Here is a 22514-nt window from a genome sequence, read left to right as displayed (position 1 = left end):
AGTGAAATTTACTAAAAGTTATATATTAATTCTATTGCCATTTACCTTATTTTTCTAATTTTCATTTAAGCGTGCCCCAAAACCCTGTCTTGTTCTTCCTTTGTCCCCTCTTTTGGACATTTACACTATATACAGCTTTGTTGCTGAACCTTTTTGGGAGCACCACCAACCGAGTACCTAAGACAATTATTGTCCAAACATTGGTCTTATGTTGGTATTCAGAATTCTTGTTACTTATATAAATCCATACTTGAGCCTGTGACGATCCCCCACCACCTTTTGAATAAAAGATTCACAGACAAGAAAGCAAAATAATTGGGCAGATGTATTAAGCCTTAACAAGAGATAAATGCAAGGGCAATATATGGCGGGATGTACTAAAGGGAAAATGCGGTAAAACACCCGTTTTACCGCATTTTCCTATGTATCAATACCCATCCGCCCCGTTTTCGCTAGGCAGGGTATCGCCACCGAAGCCTATGGGCTTCTTTCGCTGTCCGCCGTCCGCGCGCCTCCCCCCATCCCGTCCTCCTTTGATCTCCTCCTCCCCCTGGTGTCACAGCCGGGAGGACATCCGGCTTCAGGGGGGAGGAGGAGACGCAGGGGGAAGCTGGCAGCCGCCGGGAGGTGACGGAGACCCCTGCAGGTATCGCGGGGGTCTCCGTCACCGCAACCCGATGCTAGCCGCATATGTTAGTACATATGCGTCAGCATCGCGGCGGCGGCTGCCATGCGAAGGGCGGCGATGTATATTAATACATCCCGCCCAAAGAGAGATAAACGCCCAGCCAATCAGCTCCTTACTGACTTTTTTAAAACACAGCCTGTAACATGGCAGTTAGCAGGTGATTGGATGGATGTTTATCTCTCTTTATCACCCTTGAATTATCTCTTGTTAAAGCTTAATACATCTGCCCAATTGTATGAAACGGCTGCTCATCTAATGTACAGTAACAACTGACCATGACGGTGAGGTCAGAGCAAGCAAAAGCAGAGCATTCACATGTCTTCTTCCCAATAAACTAAGCAGTAAGATAACAAACTGACTGGATATGCTAAAAAGGTGTATGGATTATTGGAGAAATGTGCCATGTAGCATATGGGATCAGTACAATGTCTCCTGGGCATCAAGAGACTGAGCTACAGGAGAATGTGGCAGTGGCAGATTACAGTGTACAGTGTACCAGAGGTCTACATAGAATGTAAGCAGCTATCATGTGGGAATTACTGACATTACAGAGGCGTGTGGCACAAAATGGCCTTTAACACTGTGCATGACTGATGAGTGCACATTATAACGTTAAAATATTTAAGAAAGCATATGTACATTTTACAAGTAAGAGGAGTGCTGTACCTTTTCACAGGGGCGTAACTAGATATTCGTAGGCCACATAGCAAAAGTTTGTAAGGGCCCCCTATTTAGCAACTGATGGTGATAAATGTATGTAAAACATATTACTTAGACAGTAAATATGGGCCCCCTTCAGCTCTGGGCCCCATAGCAGCTGCACCCCTTGCACCTATGGTAGTTATGCCCTTGCTTTTTCATCTAAATAGGTATACTGCAATTGCTGATACAAGAATCCACATTTCTATCTGCCAATTACTGTAAATGACTGTGCCGCATCGTTATACCAGAAAACACGGTGGCTGTTGCTATGGAATAACAAAACTGAACACCTTGTTGTTGTAAGGCTTACAGGAAATGAAAGCATTGAATGCTGGGATACAGGATGCAGGGACATACAGAACTGGCCTTAGAACTATTATGAGACATTATCACACACTACCAATGACAATGTTTGACATACTGTATCATCGATAAAAGGTGTAAATTCTATTTAAAATGGATTATAAACACAAAAATGGAGAGGTGTCTTCTGAAGGTTATCATAGTTTCTGCAACGGAAATGCTGGCTATGTAACAATCGTTCCCTCAAATTGTTATTTGATAGTTTATCTAGTAGCAGCAACAGATGGTATACGTTTATGCAGTAACGTAAGGCCACCGATAAGTAGGGTTAATTAACATAGTACAACTAAATCAACTGAATATATGAAAACCAATGTATAGATTAGCAGAGAAAACCTTAAATACAGTAAGCATCATATTTTGTTACCATATGAAAAAGGCTTACAGAGCTTTTTAAAACCAAAATATTTCACTGCAGTTCACTGCAAAGTCCTCAGTATCACTAAGGTACAGAAAACAGATCGAAATATAGCACCATGTACATGTAGAACCTAATCTAAACTCAATAAAGCACCATCTTCTTTGTAGGCCAGAAAAATATGAAGGAAAAGCACTAAAACTGAGGTGATATGCACGGAAATACTTTCTATTTCTTCTGTTCTGAACCCAGTTGGTAGCACCCTTATGACAACATAAAGTGCATTCACGCTGCACTGTGAGGTAACAAAACTGGGCATGGCAACTTAAGGCCCAAAGGTTTTATCATAATTTTAGCATTAAAATCTGATGTCATTTTTCAATGACTGGAAAAGTGCTGCAGACAAAATGCAAAAAAAAAAAGCCTTTACTAGATTTACTTCAACATAGTCTATTCCCACTGACGCTGCTCAGGTCCTCTGTGATTTGTGTACTGGGGCTCATGTAAACACTGAGGTGCTTTGTACATTGGAACCAGTGTATATTTCTTCTATATCTTCCCTTCTTCGTCTTATTACATCAGAGGATGACAGTGCGCTGACCCTGCTTTGTCTGCTTACTGAAGTTTTATTGAACAATGTGCTAGGATTCTCCACTGGTCCGCTGTGAGTATCAGATAGCTGTTGCTTTCCAACATCTGCTCCCGAGGTATTATTTCCTGACACTTGCAAAGATGAAATTCCCATGGTAGTATTGTCGGCTACTAAGCTCTGAGGCACTCCAAGGGCAGGCACTGGACCATCCATAAGGTTGCTACGTGATGAAGATTCAGTCAAAACACTCACCAGTGTTGGGACGAGAGTTACTGATGGGATGTTGCTAGGCAACACTGCACCTTCAGGTGCTCGGAGTCCTGATGCTGCCTGCTCTGAACTTGGAGGCAAGATGGTAGGAATTGTCTTTTTACCACATGATTCACAACACAACTTGTTGTATCCAGGTATGGAGCAGTAGCGGGCTAAGACTTCCATCTGACAAAAAATGGACTTGTCTCCTTGGCATGAGTCTTCTGTGGAAGGAAGAAAGCAAATAATTGTTTGATTATGCCTTTCATTTCATCTATGTAGAATCAAAGAAGTCCTTACAGCTTCCTTACACATAACCTGATTTATAAAATGTATATAGTGCACACATTTACAGAGAATAATTCGCTCAGTCCCTCAGAGGTGGGAGCTCTCTACAGGAGGACCTTAGGACACACTGACTGGTACACCAGTCCGGACTTGACCCATTCACCTGGACATAAGACGGGGCCCCATTTTTTGTCCAGGCTACTTCACACCTTCCAGCCCAGCCTGGTATTACCCAGCTAAGTGTTTTTCCTTTTGGTCCACATTTCAATTGTTGTTTGATATTTTGGAATAAAGGATACATATGTTTTTAAATCATAGTATACATCTGGTCGTTTTACATTTGTGATACAAAAAGCATCTTACAAAGGTTGGAACGAGTCAGAGGAGGAGTTAAAAGACCCACCAGACACGCTATTGTCAGATAGCTCTGTGTGAGTAATTTGATTAGGGGTGGATACCCCACAATATTATTATTATTTGATCTTGCCCTGAGGATTGCTACGTGTGTGTTTACAGTACAATTTATTGTGAGTGTGATGAAAAGGGGTTAATACCCCAACACATTATCTCATGGGATTATGCGAACCACTGAATATAATATTATATTGTGGTAGACAGTAGAATTTGGCTGTAACAACTGTATTACACGAGGGGATTTGCCCTCCTTCTCCCTCCCTTTTGTCATTTCATACAATCCACACTGTGAAAAACGGATCGAGGAGACTCACTGTGACATACCATCCAAACAGGGGAGTACAAGTCATTTTTATACCCCGAGCGCCCATTTTCTAAAAGCTGAGAATTTTCCCCATTTTCTCAGCACAAAAATGTTATTCAAAGAATCCTGGAGAAAAATAACCCACAAATATGACATTGTCTGCTATCTCCTCTTAGATGTCCCAAAAGTTAGCATTACTGCCTAACAGTTCTGAGGTCATGGGTTCGATTCTCACGATGGCCCTAACGGTGAGTTTGTAAATTCTCTCCGTGCCTGCATGGGTTTACTCAGGGTACTCCGGTTTCTACAATCCAAAAATATTTTGGTAGGTTAATTGGCTTCCAACAAAATTAATTCAAGAAGGAATGTGTGCATGTACATGCTGTAGGGAATATAGGTTGTAAGATCGACTGGGGCAGGGACTGATGTGAATGTTCAAAATATTCTCTCTGTAAAGCTCTACGGAATATGTGTGCACTATATAAATAACTGGTAATAATAATAAAAATGTTAAAATGTCCAAGACGGAGCTCAGCGACTTCCATCTAAACATTTCTCATCAATTCTTGACGAGACTAATGAAACCTTCTTCATGCTGGTCTTACCCTAAACTGGCTCTTTCTTCTCCGATCTCTTCTTAATACAACTGTTCTTTCTATTATGCTATTGTCTCTGCCTCCCCTCACTTCTAGTTCCTCCACTACAGGATACCGTTTAAACTTCTCACCATAACTTTCAAAGTCTGTCACTCCAAGACTTCTCCAGGGCTGCCCCCTACCTATGGAATACTATCCTTCTATTAGACTCTCCTCTAACATCTATTTCTTCAAGTACATCCTCAACATATTTATTTAACCACTAATTCAACCTTGTTCTGTCTAATTTGGTGTTCCCTACCATGATAACCCATGTGTCTATCTATAGTGTTTGCCGCCACTCCCTTAATTTCTCCTTTTCCCTCCTAATATTCCAGAGAATGAGCACTACTGACACGTTCCTTCTTTTCTTAAATTTAAATAAATGTAATTTACATCTGATAATCAGCAGATATTCCATGCATAATAAGACATTATTTCATGCTAATCTGTTTACTCCACTATAGTATATCACTTTCTACTGCAACTGTATTGGATTCCATACTGAACTTACTTGATATTTTGTTGACAGGATTTTTTGGAGAGTTTTGAGGTGGAATCCATGGTGATTTTGGAGTAATGAAGTCACTAGTTTCTGCCTGTTGTGCAAGTCCTGGAGATTTTCCTAGAAAAACCACAAAATAAAAACATTAATACATATTTTAGAATCTATGGGGGAAATTTAATAAGGTGGAAGTTCTGTTTCAGTTCTATTTGAGATGGGATGTGGCTATGAGCAACCTATATGTTATACTGTTATCTTCTAGACCTGGGGTAGCCAACTCCAGTCCTCGAGAGCTACCAACAGTTAATGTTTTCCAGATCTCCTCACAGAATCACAGGTGAAGTAATTAGCTCCACCTGTGGATCTTTTAAAATGTATCAGTCAGTAATGAGTTCACCTGTGCAGCAGCTTGGTTGTCTGGAAAATGTGAACTGTTGGTAGTTCTCGAGGACTGGAGTTGGCTACCACTGTTCTAGAAGGTGCTAAATAATTCTGATTGGTTACCCATACCAACATCTCATGTGAAATAGAACTCCAATCTTAGTAAATTTCCAATCTCAGAGCAACCTTAGATGTGCGTTTGCACTCTGAGGGAAGTGGCCAGGCAGCTGACATCCAGTGATGCCAACTTGAAATGCTGGGCATTCCCATATGCTAATGGGCCGCCCCACTGCCCCTCGCTTCTAGTTTTAGGGAAAGTGTATGACGTCAGCTCCTACAAATTTCTCTTTTCACTTCATACAGTATACTGTGTATTGTCAAGAAATTAATTTGATGAAAATCAGCTGCTTTTCTTAAAAAAAAAAAATTCTATTAATTACATAATTTGTTGCCGTCTGATAGGTAATTTCAGGTATTGTACCTCTGTCTGTTTTCTTATTATAATTTCTAACTTCTAACTATGGCGAACCTACAGTATACAGAAAAGAAAAACACCTCAACTGAAAAAGAATTGTAAAAATGGTATCACCATACCTCCCAAATTTCATGGGACATGCAAGCAGCTCACAAATTGCTGGGAATGCCCCCATAGTGATGACAGATATAGGTGTGGCTGGCATTTTTCATGGCCACACCCCTTTTTTGGAAAGCACAGGAAAGCCACGTGCAGGAGTCCCTGTTCCATAATTCTAAAAGCTTAGAGCTATGTAGCACAATGGGGCATGCTGTTACAAGTAACAACTTGCCCCAAGTGACATCACATATCTAAGATGGCCACAGTTTAATATCCATACTTCAACTCACAATTATAACAATGATAAAAAATACACTTACGGACTGTGATTCAAACAATATGAATAATAAATCCTTACCTGTAACAGTCCATCCAAGATATGATTTCAAATATAGATGCAAAATATTACTTTGGAACAAGAAAAAGGACTTTGTCTAGCTATCTATTACATAAACATATCTGCGTTAGCGCTGTTTTGCTGAGCACTGATGGTTAAATATTCTAACTTGTTCCCAATTGCACGAGCCACTGCATGACATGAGTGTGGTTTAAGACTCATTGTAACAACTTGCCTCTGTAACGACTAGCCCCACCTTCCGCTACACAAACTTGTTACTCCCCATTATAATCAACTAGCACATATATTACACACGGCATTACATGTATGTTTATATATGCTAAGAGGCCCCCTCTCCTGCACTGTGTGGTTGACACTGCAGCTGCCGCTGGCACTGAGCCTTACTATATTTGTAACACTTTTGAAAATGATTCAATTTCCCTCTTTTGTCTGTGACTCTTCCAACTATTAAACCATTGTCTGTTTATTACATTCACCATATGTATGTTTAAATAAAGAAGCTGAGCACCCAGAGCTGTTTTAAATTTCATTGTGGTTTTAACAATCTGCCTTGACTTCCCCCCAAAAAACAGGATAACGCCCAATATCAGGAGATCATAAAACAACATAGAGACATTTTCAGAACAGTTGTACAGGTCCAACCAGAGTAATAGCCAAGTTTCAGCGATGCATCTTATTACTGTACCTGGGCAGGGAGCCATCTTGCAGACTTGGATCGTTTCGGGCTTTTCACCATCACACTGTCCGATAACGTTATCAGTCGCTTTGCACACCACTTGGCGCTGCTGGATGCCCTCGCCACAGCTCGATGAGCACTGTGAAAGCCAATCAGATGACATCAATCAAGAAAGACCTACACAGCTTGAGGAAGTGTAGAGATTTCCTTCTGTGAAGGCAGGATGTCAGAGTCTTCCAAGTCACTGGTTTCTTACAAACAGATAACAGATGCACCACAACCTCCCTTGAGTCTCAGAAATAAATTCAAAATAATAAACATAAATGGAAAAGGCCTGTTAGCAGAGCACATGCACTTTGTGTTTGGCAGAGTTGTTCTTATTTCACCTAAATATTTACTTTCTTGCTTCTTCATGATTTGAGGCCGCCTTGACGTCTGTGAGAAAATTACGCATCTGTGACTGGCTTTTAGATAAACTAAATTAAAGTAAATTCAAGAGTTACAGAAAACATAAGATTAAAAACAAAATAACATCCGGTGCACGGGTCCCAAAATTATTTCTGGTAATATAATATATTTCCGTATGGCTCGTCTAACAAAAGGCATGCCAGATACCAAGCATAAGCACAGCGAAGCTTGACACACACACACACAATGAACTCAATTTGCGATGAGTTATATTTTTATTGTTATGAAATTGGCCCCAAAACTATCTGGAACAGTGCTATGGGATACATAGCTTGTTAAATCATCTAGTATTCATTACTTTGATTGCCCCTTACTGAAAACGAATAGTACCCTCGGGTATGCTAGCAGCGTGATCAATCATGATAAGGAAATGTATTATCTGCATATGGTCAAAACATCTAGTATTCAGTTGCACATTTTACTTTATTCATTTGCAGGAAGTATATATATAATCGTCTGTATGCAGATCATCCAATGGAATACATACAGATAACCGATGGTGGTGATACTGTGACTTTCGCATACATGTGCAGGTAAACCCTTTTCGCTAGTGCTTAAGGCTAACCCTCCTCGATAGCACCTAACTCTAACCTTCCTACCCTGCTGTTTAAACCTAACTCTTCGCCCCACGGTTTAACTCTAACACCCCCTTTCTAAGTACCTGACCCTAATCCACCGCCAATCAAAATCTGGCATTGGCATAATCATCAATGATGGCATTATGGTACTGTTTTTCTGATCGCTAGTCAAGATGTCAGTGACAGTATTCAGACTGATGGCATCCCATTTGCCTGGATGCTAACCGCATCTTCGCACAATTACATGGCTATGGACAGCATTCCAAAACTCACAGTACAGAGTGATGATGTCCATATTCTATGAGGGACAAATAAAATACAATGGTTACATAACTGACCTTAATTTGTATATGGACCTTCTGTCTTTGCTAGAAAATCTTTTTTTATATTTACAAGTATAATACTAAATCGCTCAATTGTTTTGCACTCAAGGGCAGATAACCATACTACAGCAAACATATTTATTATCAGGTCACACCGATTGGTACAGTATATCTTCTAACAATTGTGTTATAGCTTCTTTTAATTCTTTTTTATATCAATTGATCTGGAGTCACATGCACCGGCTGCTGGATGTGATACCCATACATGTATGCAGGGGGGGATGGAGCGCAGTCAAATTATTGCCTTGCTCTGTGTGATGAAAATCTTAGTTTCAGTCCTGACACAGCACAATGTGGCAATATATCGGCCGTTATCTGTGTTACACAATGGGGGTTATTCTGGTTCACTCCTTCTGGCAAATTTTTTCTTAGATGGACAAAACCATCTGCACTGCGGGGGGGGGCGGGATGTAAAATGTGCAGAGAGAATTTGATTTGGGTGACTTATTTTGTTTCTGTGCAGGGAAAATACTGGCTGCTTTATTTTTAAACTGCAAAATAGATCTCACTTTGAAATAAAACCTCACCCAAATCTAATTCTCTTTGCACATTTTACATCTGCCCCCCTGCAGTGCACATGGTTTTGTCCATCTAAGAAGGAATTTGCCAGAAGGAGTGAACTAGAATAATAACCCCCAATATGTCTGTGAACGGCATCATTCACAGTCATATTGCTGGTACACACCGGCTGATGCCAATACTGTATACATTTTCTTTGTCACTTGTGGTGGCTAAATAACTAAATAAATTAATTATAATTATTATATTAAACTCATTCTAATTAAACCTGATTTTCTGTGATATAATGGACTTGATTTTCAAGGCAGACTGAAAAGGCAATCAATTTGGCAACCCAAAGAGACAGAGGCATTAGACCAAAATGTCAGACTATACCACTTAAAAGCAAGCTTAGCAGGCATGTGCACATCTCCTCTCCTATAGATCTGACAAAAGATTTTCTCTTTATACAATACCCCAATGCTAATGCAAATATCCATAGATATTAAAAGAGTCAGTGGTGTATCTATAATGGGTGCAGAATGTGTGGTGCACAAGGGCCCTGGGTCTAAGGGGCCCCACACTGTGTACCCATTTATTTTAAAGATATATTTACCTCTCCAGAGTGACACACCACAGACCAGAGAAATGCTGCACACATAATCTGGAAAATGCCACAGCAGCCTTTTTCCTTGTGTTTCATGCATGCGCAGTAGGAAAATCACTGGGAAAATCGCAGCTTCACCATTTCACCATATGACCTACTGTAGTCTTGCAAATGATAGTAAGTTAAATCTGAGCCCCCTCCTCTCTAGTCTGCAGGGCGGAGACACCAGTGTTCTGTTGACGAGAGGAGGGGGCTCAGACGGAAACTGTACTCATTCCCCCTCCTTTCTAAATACACCCCTGACAAGAGTCTAAAACTTTTCAAGGTATATTTGCAAATATAACCAGTAGTTCTTTAACAGAGAACATCCTATTGTCTTCAATGGTCTTTTTTTAAATAAAATTATAGATACTGTAGTTTATTTAATAGTTACATTATTACACAAAGCCATTATGTTACATCACCAAAGCCATGATTGCTGTACAATAACTAACCTGTGACCAGGCCCCTGTTCTCCACTGCGCAGGACATGAGATACGGTTGCACGGTCTTCTCGGTTCTGGACGTTCAGCAGTACAGTATTTTGTATGGACTGTTCGGTTTGTTCCATTTTGCAGATGCTGTATGCACTGGACCAGCCTGATCTGGACACCCAGTTTTCCACATGTCTTGCTGCATGCTCCCCACTCATCAGCTACCCATCTGCAAGCAGAATAAAACAAGCTCTTTGTTTCTTATACCTTTTTAGTTATATTACCTATTACTGTTAGATGTACTTTTAATATATAATAGGTTCAAACCAATAACATGTTTGCAAAACAGTACAACAGGACATATATAAGAACAAGTTGTACGTCAGCATTAATAAACATCTAATCTAATCATGATGTCACTGTGGCTCATATATCATGCATGTTACCTGACCTGTGAACCAGTGCTGTTCGGGAGATTTCCTGAGGCAGCAGTGGCAATAACCAGATGTAGAGAGCCAATCTAACTATAGATGGCCACACATGACTGATATTGGCTCTAACATCAGCATGAGTGCAATTAGGACTGACTTAGCCTTGGGGGCACCCAAGAGCCATAAGGCAGGGGGGCGTGTCCCCACTACTCTGGGCCTCCACATCCTGTCAGCAATGTGCCCACTTGTCATCCTGCCGACCCCACTATGTGACTGCACAGTGCAATTGCAGCAGTGTGCTTGGGGTTAGGGGAGTAAATATCAGATTGTGTATATCAAATTTAAAACAATGGTGTATATTGGATTTAAATGAATGGTTTAACAATGCCTGGATACTGTTTATAGCTCCACATAATTGAGATAATTATTTTATGATAATTTTTTGCAATGGAACAAGGACAGCTAAAACAAATGTCACACACGGAGCAATTTAGGGGCATTTTCTAAGCAATCTCACTAGATCAGAAGATGCCCGGCATCGCTACGTGTGTAGGGGCCATAGAGTTAGTGATGCGCAGCTCCGCATGGTGCTATTGCCTGGCAATTAATATCCAGCATTTTAGGGCACACAGACATAATTGGGCAAATGTAATAACCCGAGTTCAGTGGCCGTGCTGGATGCCTGCCAAACTCAGGGTTTGTTTTTAAAGGGGCCATCATTTACAAGGCATGGCTTTATATTTCTCCATAGTGTTACATTCATTGGACACTCACACTACCAAACCTTCAGTGTAATTGGTTTGTTTGCCCATCTGCCCTGTACGCAGTGTGCTGCCAAATTGATTAGGTCACTTGTAACTTAGGTTGAGCATCAGGACTGGCACATGTGGAACTAACGTAATGCAGGTACATGACAACATACCAGGGATTTGATTCTAAGCTGTATGCCCAGTTGTAGAGAGGGCACGCTCTGGCTATAGGCACACGCAAATACAGGAATTTATGTGATGATTACTACACTAAATCTAAATCTGTGGGCAAAACCACTACAATTGGTAACTTTGAAAGTTGCTGTTTAGGTGAACATGCCCACCATGTTTCCGATAATCGATTTAGCGTATAATCCCATATGGAAAGTTTCATACTGCTTATCTTCTTATAGCACTTAGTGGAGAGAGATAAAATACCAGCCAATAAGCTCCTAACTGTCATGTTACAGGTAACAACACATTTTTTTATGTATGGACCACGTCACGTTACTAACTTGTTCATACCCTGGCTGGGAGCATTCATGCAGGTTACACCGTTTACGTATTGGTTTTGGCTTTTTATTATTGTCGCAAAGAGTGCGTTGAACCATCCTGTTGTCGCCCTTTCTCCGGCATCCATACTTTGTATACTGAATACCTATAATACAATAGAAATAAGACAGTTGAGTCAAAACTCCAATGCATTATTCTTTGTGACCGCTAAGATGTAAGCGAAATAATACAAATTTTGGGTCACTCATATGGGTAAAATGTAGTTACTGTTTCCATTTAACAAATAAAAGACAATCTATGTGCATACTGTAGCTGCGGCATACCCATCCCTTTTTACAGTAGAAGCGCATAAAGCTTGCTGGAGAAAGCTTATTGTCATGCTATACAGGTACAGGTATGCTAGATTGTAATCTCTAGCAACCAGGAATACTCCAGGTACTTATGTAAATTTAGCACTATGCCGCACTTGTGCAATTCATTTTATATATTCCTCCTATGTCGTAATCTGTGGAACTTTTGTTGCTATAACTATAGATGCCACATATGATTGATATTGGCTCTAACATCAGAGCGAGTGCAATTAGGGCACCCGAGAGCCATAATTCAGGGGGGCGTGTCCTCACTACTCCGCACCTCCACATCTTGTCCACAATATTCCCAGATTCTGTAAACATTAATACACCTAGAGTGATAAAATTATTGGGATATAGTCAACATTCCAATGGTCAGATTGCCAATAGTCACCATACCAACAGAGGTCTCCCAACACATTCCGCCTGTAACCTTTAGGGTTAGGCTGCAGGGAGGGGAGGGGTGGCGTAGGGTTAGGCTGCGGGTAGGAGAGTTTAGAGCTAGGCTGCTATAGGTGGAGTTAGGGTTAGGCTGCAGGAGGGTGAGGTTACGCTTTGGAAGGGGGAGGGTAGGGTTAAGCTGTGGGAGGGGAGGGTTAGGCTGTGGAGGGGGACATTAGAGTTAGGCTGCAGAAGAGGTGGGTTAGGGTTAGTGGGAAGGCAAGGGTTACAGTGCTAAACAAAATGTGTCAGAATTATGAGAGTAGGGATACCGCCATAGGTACACTACAGTATATGGCAAAAGTATTTGGACGCCTGACCCTTACACCAACATGGACTGTAATGACATTGTATTTAAATACATACAGTATACTTTAATAGTAGTAGTAGTACGTTTATTTATAAGGCGCCGCAAAGTGTCCGCAGCGCCGTACATAGCAAACAAAAAAACAAATTGCAAGGTAACGTACAGGGTGTGTTGAAAAATACAGTATAAATAGGGGTATAGCTGGTAGAACTACCAGCATCAGTTCAGAAGTAGGTGTCAAAATTGTCGAGGAGACTGAAGATGAAGTAGAGGAAGGGAAGAACAGGACAGGAGCACAGGTGAGGAGTGTTTCTGTGGGAATTTGTGCCCATTTATTCTGTAGAGCATTTATGAGGCCAGGCAGTGATGTTGGATGAGAAGGCCTGGCTCACAATCTACGTTCTAGTTTATCCCAAATGGGGTTGAGGTCAGGGTTCTGTGCAGGCCAGTCAACTTTTTCCACACTGAACTCTTCAAAACCATGTCTTCATAGTCCTTGCTTTGTGCATTGTCCAAAATGTCTTGGTATGCAGAAGTATTCAGATTGCTATTCACTGGAGATAAGGGGCCAAGCCCAAACCGTTAAAACAGCCTCATACCATTATCCCTCCTCCTCTAAACCGCACAGTTAGTATAGTGCAGTCAGGTAGGTAACATTCTCCTGCTAAACCTAGACTTGCCCCTCTGACTGGCAAGCAGGGAAGCATGCTTCATCACTCCACAGAACATATTTCGGTACTTATGTATTATCTGGGCTCCCATGTTAAATGCACCCCATTTTTTCATACCCCTACTATCCAACTACGCATGGAGTTGATTTTATATAGTGTGGCGAGCGCAGCGAGCCACCGTGCCCGAAGCGTGGCGAGGGGACGCGGTCTCACAAGAAAAACGGGAGCCCAGATATTACATAAGTACCCATATTTCCACTGCTCCACAATCCAATGTGCTTTACAAAACTCCATATGATGCTTGTCATTGGACTTGGTGATTTGACCTTGCATACAGCTGCCCGGCCATGGAAACCCATTCCATTAAGCTCCCACAGCACAGTTTTGTGCTGACATTTAAAAACCACCCGCGATGCATCGCAATTGACTTCCTTTAAACTCCCCCAGCAGATTCCCAGGAGTCCTTTTACGTGCAATAAATGTAATGCTTTTATAGCATGTAAAAAATGGCACATCAAGTGCCAAGTCCGAAATGAGCCCTCTCATGTGCAGAGAGAGTTAGATTTGGGTGAGTTATTTTGATTCTGTGCAGGATAAATACTGACTGCTTTATTTTTACATTGCAATATAGATATCAGTTTGAAGTACAAACTCTACCCAAATATAACTCTCTCTCTCTGCACATCTGCCCCACCTGCAGTGCACATGGGGCCTTATTCTGATCGGTGCGGCCCGATCAGAATATGCGGCCGCAACCGTGCAGGCGAATCCCCGCCTTCCATACGGATCGCCACCTGCCGTCCGTACGCGGATATGTGGCGATCCGCATGAAATTGGACGGGGATACGCCTCCTCCGTCTTGGGAGCAGCCCCTGCATTCGATGGTCGCCGAACATCGAATGCAGGGCCGCACGCTCCACCAGGTCCCGCAACACAAGACCACACGGACACTTGTCCGTGTGAAATCATGTATGGGGGCGGGCAGCTGACATCCGGCGATGTCAGATGCCCGCCCCGTACCCACGCGTCACGGCCTCATTACCATGCATACGCCCCGCGTTTGCATGGGAACGCCCATGAAACGCGGGGCGGATGCATAGGGTAATGAGGCTAAGTAGCCCCTCACGCCCCTCTACGTCCCCTGTGCGGCGTATAAAGAATCCGTGCGGCGAAATCGCCTGCACATGCGCAGAGTGACCTCTGTACATGCGCAGACGATCAACATCGGCGGTCCGTCCGCATGCGGGAATATCCGCACCGATCAGAATAAGGCCCTTGGTTTTGTCCATTAGCAAACCAAATGTGCTTTGCGAGTGAACGAAAATCAGGCACATTATTTGTATTTAACCCCAATACCCTTGTAGGCAAACACGTTGGAGATTCTGTAAACGTACTTGTATAGGAGCCACATAAAAATGATTCTGGCTTGTTTATAACTTACCTCCTCCACAGGCCTTGGAACACTGGGACCAACTTTTCAGAGCCCATTCATAAGCATCCATCTCCTCTAGGAGTACATTGTTGTTACTGATCATTGGTAAGAGGTCTTCATGAATAATATATTTATACGTAAAGCTGCTTTTCAGTTCCTCCTCCTGGGGCACAACCTTCAGGGCAACATAACAAAGTCCTAAATCATTGTCTAGCAAAAACTTGGAAAATTGATAATCAATGCCTTTAATACACAGGGCTAATACAAATGTAGTACAATAACAAAATAAGGTGCAACCTTAATTTTCATTATTACATGAATATCTACCTATGTACTAAATGGTATGTAATATACTGTGCATGACAGATGATCATATGACTATTGACTGCCTATTTTATTCACTTTAGCTCTATTGAACCACACCCAGTTTAGAGTCCATCCCAAACTCAACTTGAAAAGGATTTTTTTGAATAACTCAAATCCAAATCATTCCTCTCTTAACTCGTTTGATTTTCCTCTCAAATCCAAATCATTCCTCTCTTAACTCGTTTGATTTTCCTATGGTCCATTTTGACCAACAAATTACTAACATATTTATGGAAGGAGAAATCCTCTGCAAGCATCCAAATAAGGGGCATAAGGGAACAGTAAGTTCTCTTATACAACTTTCTGACAGGGAAAATGACACAGAAATATGCCAGGGCAAGCTCGATCAACACAGGTTCATTCTTTTAGAGAAAGTGTCCGCCCAACTAGGTCGCAACCAGGGTTGAAGCCCTGGCAATTGTGACCCGAGTGGACTCTTTCACACGGAAAAGGGACCCAGCTTAAGCCATGCAAATGTCTGGTTCTAAACCAGGGTTGCCGACTTTCAAATGCTCCTCTCTGGGAGAAGCCCGGAGAGGAGACTCTAACGTCATTAAGCCCCGCCCCCATTATGGGAAATAGTTGAAATCACTGATTTTCGTGGAGGGGCGAGGCTAAATGACACGAGTGTGTCGTTTTAGCTCCGCCCCCTCCTCTGAGACCCGCGGATTGCGGCATTTAAATGCCGCGATCGGGGGGCTCAGTGGGGGTCTCCCTGATTCCGGGAGGATTGCCCACCCTTCCGGGGGGCCATGAGGGGGACCCGATTTTCGGGAGACTCCCGGTAATTCCGGGAGGGTAGGCAATCCTGTTCTAAATGCTTGCCCAGCATTTTCATCTCATGTGTGAAACTAGGCACTTTGTTGGGATTGGAATTTAACCTGTGTTCCAAAAGGCAGGAAAAACCAGGGTCGAAGTCCCAGCTTCTGTCTGAACAGGATATTACAACTATTATTAGTACCTTTTAAAATCAGTGTAAAGAAAGTTGAACTCCAGTTTCAACAATTACAGTTGGAAAAAGCTTTATATAATATGTGGTCAGTTTAAAAGTGTTATAGTTAAAATATGAATTGACTATGCCTAGTTATTGATTTTTTCTCTGTATCACACACACTTTTTAAAATCAATATCTATTTATCGAAGATAAAGCTAAAGTTAATTTTTCCTCAAAACGTGGCTTTGTAACAGATATACATATTGATTCAGCTGTGTGAAATCATTTGTGGTGGAGCAATGCTTTGATGCTGCTTTGTAATAGCTTGTATCACCTATAATTAAAAGAATATTGCGTTTCAGTACATTTAGCAGGATATGCGGAAACTGAAGCAGATATGCCTCAGGCAGCTACAGATAGGAAGGGAGATGTCTATACATTTATGCTATCACATGTAGGCCAGTAAACATATGTCTATAGAAGGTCTACTTAATTTTGGAACAAAAACATTTTTATTTAGTTTTCTTCAAAATGTAAATCTGTAACCACAATTAAAGGTATTTATATGTTAGTTGAGCGCCCACTAAGCTATTTGCTTAGTTTTACGCGTCCGCTCGCCACGCTTCGGGCTTAGTGGCTCGCTGCGCTCGCCACGCTATATAAAATCAACTCCATGCCGGCATGGATAGTGGGGTTATGAGCGTACTTACTATAGTGGTCGCCCAACTAACATACTGTATAAGTACCCAATTAAAATCCGTAGATACACAAGTATGAGCTGCTCTATAGAACGAAATAGAAAAATATATCATAAATTTCACAAAATATTACAATAGGTGACCACACGTTACCTAATGTACTTAGGATAATTGCATAAAACATTTATTTATATTCTTCAAGCTTATGCAAAAATGATATGCCATGTGTTTGTTTTTCTTTACTTTGGAAATTCACTGCACATGTTCTCCTATAATCAGGCAGATGTTCTGGTGCAAACAATTCTATATTACACATTGCAATCATCAGTTGTTACTAAGGAAACAATATTATGTAGGGTCATTTTAATAAAGGAGCATATACTGTACCCTGGGTAACAAGATACCCTTATCCAGAGCTATGGCAAGGGGAAACAGAATAGGTGCTCATCAGACTTATGTGAAGGCCAGGCCTGTTAGTAGACACAAGGCCACACAAAATTTCCATGGAATCAAGTTTCACAAGGATTTAGGGGTCTATGTACTAAGCCTTGGAGAGAGAGAGTGTGAGCACGATAACATCCAATCATCTGCTAGTTGCCATGTTACAGGCTGTGTATGAAAAATTACAGTTAATTCTACACCATAGGCAGGGCTGCCGACAGGAGGGTGCCGTGGGTACAGCTGTCATGGGCCATGGCACAGCGCCACCCCCCCTGCACAACGCCTCCCCCACCCGATGCCCCCCCCCGCCAGGCACGCACAATACACAGTGCAGCCTGCAGAGCGCCGAGCCTAGGATACAGAGAGGCTCGGCGCTCTGCAGGCTGCACTCCAGAGTCCCGACCGTCCGTGAATGAGGGAGGTACTGTGCCGCCGCTGCTGGTAAGTAATGGTAATTGGGGGGAAAGGGGGAGGGGTGGTGGTGTGTGACGCTGTGACGCTGTGGTCCCGGACTGAAGGTCAGTCCCAGGCACCAACTTTTTTAGTGGCGGCCCTGACCATAGGAGGCATCAATGCAAGTGTCAAGTTATACTAGTGACAGGGCAAACACTTCTATTCATGCTGCATGTATGGAGAGTGGGAGTCTCAACCCTTGCACATTTATATACTAGGGAATTTGTAGCAGCATATACATAAAGTTGTAAACGGGCAACCACCAGTAGATACTGACACGGAAACATCTGTGTCCATCATTTCCCGACCGTGTTGATTTTTCTGGCAGTCAAAAAATCAGCACTTGGATTGAATGGGTTGAATGTAAATTCAACCAAAAATCAAAAAAAGGTGCAGATTTTCTGACTGTCAGAAAAATCATCATGGACTGAATATCCCCTAATATAGGGGTGGGTAACATGTTGCGCAGCTGAGGACAGATTTTTTCACTGTGGCAGCCATCCAGGACTTCCTCTTGGGGGGGGCAGAGCCAAAGCGCCAGTCAAAACTGTTTTGACTGGTGCTTTGGCTCTGCCCCCCCATGCCACTGTCCCTTTGAATACATTATAAAATGGGTACAAGATGTTGCTGTGGATGTGGAGGCATACAGTAACATGGAGAATGATGCTCATATACACGTATTGCTTACCAAGATCACAATAGGTTCATGTAATGGTCCAGTTGTTTTCACACTTTTCTTGCCATCCTCAATGGTGTACTCCCACTCCAGACCCATTTCTATAAACGTCTTTGATTTGGTATCTTTGCCCTTAACGTTCAAAATAAAATTCCCACTCACTTGGTTTTTAATAGCTGTAATACAGAATGTGATATGAACATGGATTAACCTCAGTGTCTATGTGTCCTATTTCTATATTTGTTTTTCTCCCTCTTTTTCACCAAACCTCTATACATCCCTGTGTGTTTCATCCCATTGACTGTCTGGCACAATTGTACAATGTGCAGATTACATTGATTTATTATTCTTACACTTTCATTATAAGGCGCCACAAGTGGTTTGCAGCACTGTACATATGAATGTCTCTTTTTACTTTAAACAGTGGGGTCTGTCCTTATTACAAGTGGTCATTTTGCTTGTGGAATATGCTATTATTACATTCATTTACTAGTTAATTTATTAGTGTGCCTGGCAAGTGAAATATGCAGATGCAAAAATAGGTCTTATTAAAAGTAACGACTGAGGCCTGACTTCTGCCAACTAAAAGCTGGTACAAAACTCAAAAGCGTAAGGAGAATGGTAATGGCCATGAAGACAATGGTATCATAATCCCAGAGGATAGGTTCTTAATGGTTAGAATGCCGACAGCAGCAGCCCAAGCACCATAATCCCGTCAGTTCCAGCTGATTGTTTTAACCTTACCCCTAAACACACCTCCTGCAGCATACTCCTAACACACCCTTCATGCAACCTAACCATCCCTCTCGCAGCTTAACCCTCACCCTAATATGCCAAACCCTAACCTCAGTATTTGCCATCTGGATTCTGACTGTCGGGATGCAGCTGTCGGAATTATGACAGTCGGGATTGCCACCGCTATGATATTTAATGCAACCCCCTTGAACACCCTAGAAAATATTCCATGTCTTTATTCCATCTCAGTTTTTGCACTGCTTGGTAAGTCAAACTGCACTAATATGTCTATCTAGAGAACTGTAGATGCTGGTCCGAAGGCGTACCTACACTGAGGAGCATCTGCTCTGTGCTTCCTAGGTGACTCTTTATCTCCCTATTTCTTTCAACCTTCCAATCAGACCGCTAACATTTCCCCATTCTATAGAACTTTTGTGATCCTTTCAGAATTGCAAAACAGAACTGAAGAGTAGGTAAGGTTTGACATCCTTAGTTATACAGAAGTTTTTCAAGTGGGAAGTGGCTGTGTTATGCGTTAGTATTATGGGCAAATACTATTCAATTGTGCTGCACCTTTTGGTTTCTGACTAGTCTTACCTAGGTTGTTGGACGATACGTCTGTCTCTTCTATATGGATGTGTCTGGATCCTGCCGGAATTTCAAACATTTTTAAAACACCAGCTGCAATAAAAGTGAAAACATTGTCAAGATTTTTATGTTTTTACAATGAATAAAGATGAAAACACATGTGGTCACATCAAGTCATGGGTTGAGACCTGATTGCGAATTTGCACCCCAGCCGATAAACAATCAACTGTGCATGCGCACAGATAGTAGCGCGCATTGCCGAGGACAACCTCTATGTCGGTTTGTTTCTACCGAGTTTGTTTAATGACTGTTATTTCTAATTGTAAAGCGCAATGGAATGTGCTGCGCTATATAAGAAACTGTAAATAACCCTGCAATAAAATCCAAGCTTTTCCCAAGTGGATTGCTAGGAAGTCAGCGATTGGTGTGGTAGTTAGCCATTTTCTGGGAGTATCAGAAAAACACAGGCGTGCCCAGGTGTTTTATTAGGGAGTGTGTGAGTGACGTCAGCTCTGGCCCCTCAGCCTGTTTCTATCACACAGGCCGAAAAATCATTTGATGGTGAGTGATGGATTTGCAGCTCATCCCCAATCTGTGAAATTTGCGCAAGCCTTTCACAGCCTTGTACAAGGTGGGATATCACTCTGGTGAGGCGGTGGTTATCTGATCGCAAGGCTCAGAAAATTAGCAGATAAGTGTATGAATAACCGCCATTGATTTTTTTTTCTTTTTTAGATATTACATTTAATTGGGCTTTTACAAGCGTATAGCAAATTTACAGTGTTTTTTGCAGGAGAATATTAAATATTGAAAATGGCATATCAACATATGAAAATACAATAAATATATGGAACAGGTAGAGGGAGGGAAAAAGGGAGGAATATGACTGGAGAGAAAGAGTAGGGGAGTGATAGTAAGGGAAATGAAGGGGATAAGGATGGAAGAGTGTTGGAGAGTACTGTGTGCAGCGGAAATCTAAATATTGCAAGTGCAAGTGCAAGTTTTGTGATAAGAGATCCAAGGACACTATACTCCCATAAATGTGTGTGCGGATTCATGAAAACAGCTGGTAATATGATTCATGGCAATTATGGGCCTTATTCAGACCTGATCTACAGAGCCCTGCGATCACATAGTCGCTGCCCCGCCAGAGTAAAATTCGACCACGTGCAAACCTGCAAATAGGCTGCGAATATATGTGAGAATTGCTCCAAATCTATAAACAATCATTCATCATTGGAAGATTTTTCCTGTGTGCACAGTCTGTGCGTAGCCCAGGACTTACTCAAAGGCAGCGAATCCAACAGGCTTTTAGGGGCCAAAGGCACGCCTGTGATTTCCCTGTCTTTTTCATTATAACCCCCAATCAGTTAAATACCGGGTAAGGCAAAAAAAAACTCCCATGTTTTAAAGGTTAACAAAGGAGGCATGGTAATTGCTATTCAACATTTTAGTACATGTTCTAAAAGTGTGGCGAATACAGTTTATTTTGAAATGATTTGAATATGATATCATCCAGATGGTGGCCTTCAATTATGATACACATTTGTAATTGATTTCTGAGGTTTCGCAGAACTCAGCGGCTCATTTCCAGCATTATTGTTGCAATTTCTTGATGAAGTTCGGTCATTTGTCTGGCTATGGTCAGAAGCAGAATTTTCATTATTGGGAAGAAAACAATCCTCATCTGCCTCATGATAGGAATCTATACAGCCAACAGGGCGGCTGAGGTCTACAAACATTAACCAAGAGCCATTCATGAGATGCAGGCTGTTATACACCAAGAAATGACGATATCATATTCAAAACCAATGTAAAATAAATGTATTCCATGCACTTTTATATTATGTGCTAACATTTTGAATAATATTTGCCATGCCTTTTTAGTTAACCTTTAAAATCTGGTAGTCTCTTTTTTTTGCTTCACCCTGATGATATTTATACTATGCCCTAATGTTCATGTTCTCCAAAAAGAAAATCCTTAGCTTGCATAAAGCATGGCTTTTCCATGATTTCCTTGGCTGTCCAGAAAAACTGTCTACTCTGAGCCAGACAGCATTCAGACGGATCCACTCTCTGATGACTCATACAACCTTTGTCATCATGTTTGGGAGTCCTAGAGTGATTCCAGAGAGAAGTTATGTACTAATTGATAATACATAGTTAACACACTAGGCAAGGCAAAGTTTTTGGAATTCATTAATGAATTGATGAATGTAATTACTTTGAAGGTAGAGTTAAAGAAGAAATGACATTACTGTATGTTTTTGATACTAGAGAATCTCAACATTTTCTATTGTAGTGCACTGGGAAACAAGTGGGATGATATTTATCTAGCAAACTGGTACGTTCTACCTTCATAAGATAAATGGGTACTTGTTTCCTAGCAGGGCGCCCAGATTTCCTACGTACGCTCAGTAGTTAATTTAGTTAATTTATTCACTGCACCCTGAGTGAAATCGCATCGCATGGCCCTTTTTTGTGGCGTGAGATGTGAGATGAGATGATATCTCAGTAGTTCATATGGTAAAACACCTAAAACGGCACCACTCTCCATGTCACCCAGATGCGTGGCGAGCCCCGCGAGGGGCGGTGGAACGCATCCTCTGACCTTTTTATACCCCCACTATCC

General features: G+C 41.7%; 1 protein-coding gene and 1 long non-coding RNA gene across 4 annotated transcripts in view; one reads left to right on the top strand and one right to left on the bottom strand.

Annotated features, from left to right (window-relative positions):
• Positions 1 to 744: 744 nt before the first annotated feature.
• ADAMTS14 (ADAM metallopeptidase with thrombospondin type 1 motif 14) overlaps positions 745 to 22514 on the bottom strand; it is a 158405-nt gene continuing 136635 nt past the window's right edge. For all 3 annotated transcript variants that reach the window (XM_083148484.1, XM_083148485.1, XM_083148486.1), the window contains exons 15-22: positions 19892 to 19975; positions 18572 to 18735; positions 15001 to 15166; positions 11803 to 11935; positions 10119 to 10326; positions 7100 to 7229; positions 5111 to 5221; positions 745 to 3179 (exon numbers count right to left, since the gene is read on the bottom strand). In XM_083148484.1, coding sequence (XP_083004610.1) covers positions 2611 to 3179; positions 5111 to 5221; positions 7100 to 7229; positions 10119 to 10326; positions 11803 to 11935; positions 15001 to 15166; positions 18572 to 18735; positions 19892 to 19975 — 1565 coding nt within the window. In that variant the 3' untranslated portion in view covers positions 745 to 2610. The remainder of the gene's footprint in view (positions 3180 to 5110; positions 5222 to 7099; positions 7230 to 10118; positions 10327 to 11802; positions 11936 to 15000; positions 15167 to 18571; positions 18736 to 19891; positions 19976 to 22514) is intronic.
• Positions 2874 to 7444, top strand: LOC146008801 (uncharacterized). Its single transcript, XR_014444572.1, has 2 exons — positions 2874 to 3110; positions 6987 to 7444. It is a non-coding gene; the product is annotated as an uncharacterized LOC146008801 (long non-coding RNA).

Source organism: Crinia signifera, chromosome 6 (genome assembly GCF_055691185.1).
Source record: "Crinia signifera chromosome 6, ASM5569118v1, whole genome shotgun sequence".
In the NCBI taxonomy this organism is placed as follows: domain Eukaryota; kingdom Metazoa; phylum Chordata; class Amphibia; order Anura; family Myobatrachidae; genus Crinia; species Crinia signifera.
The sequence above is the reverse complement of the archived record's forward strand: the minus strand, read 5'-3'. Positions and strand labels throughout refer to the sequence as shown.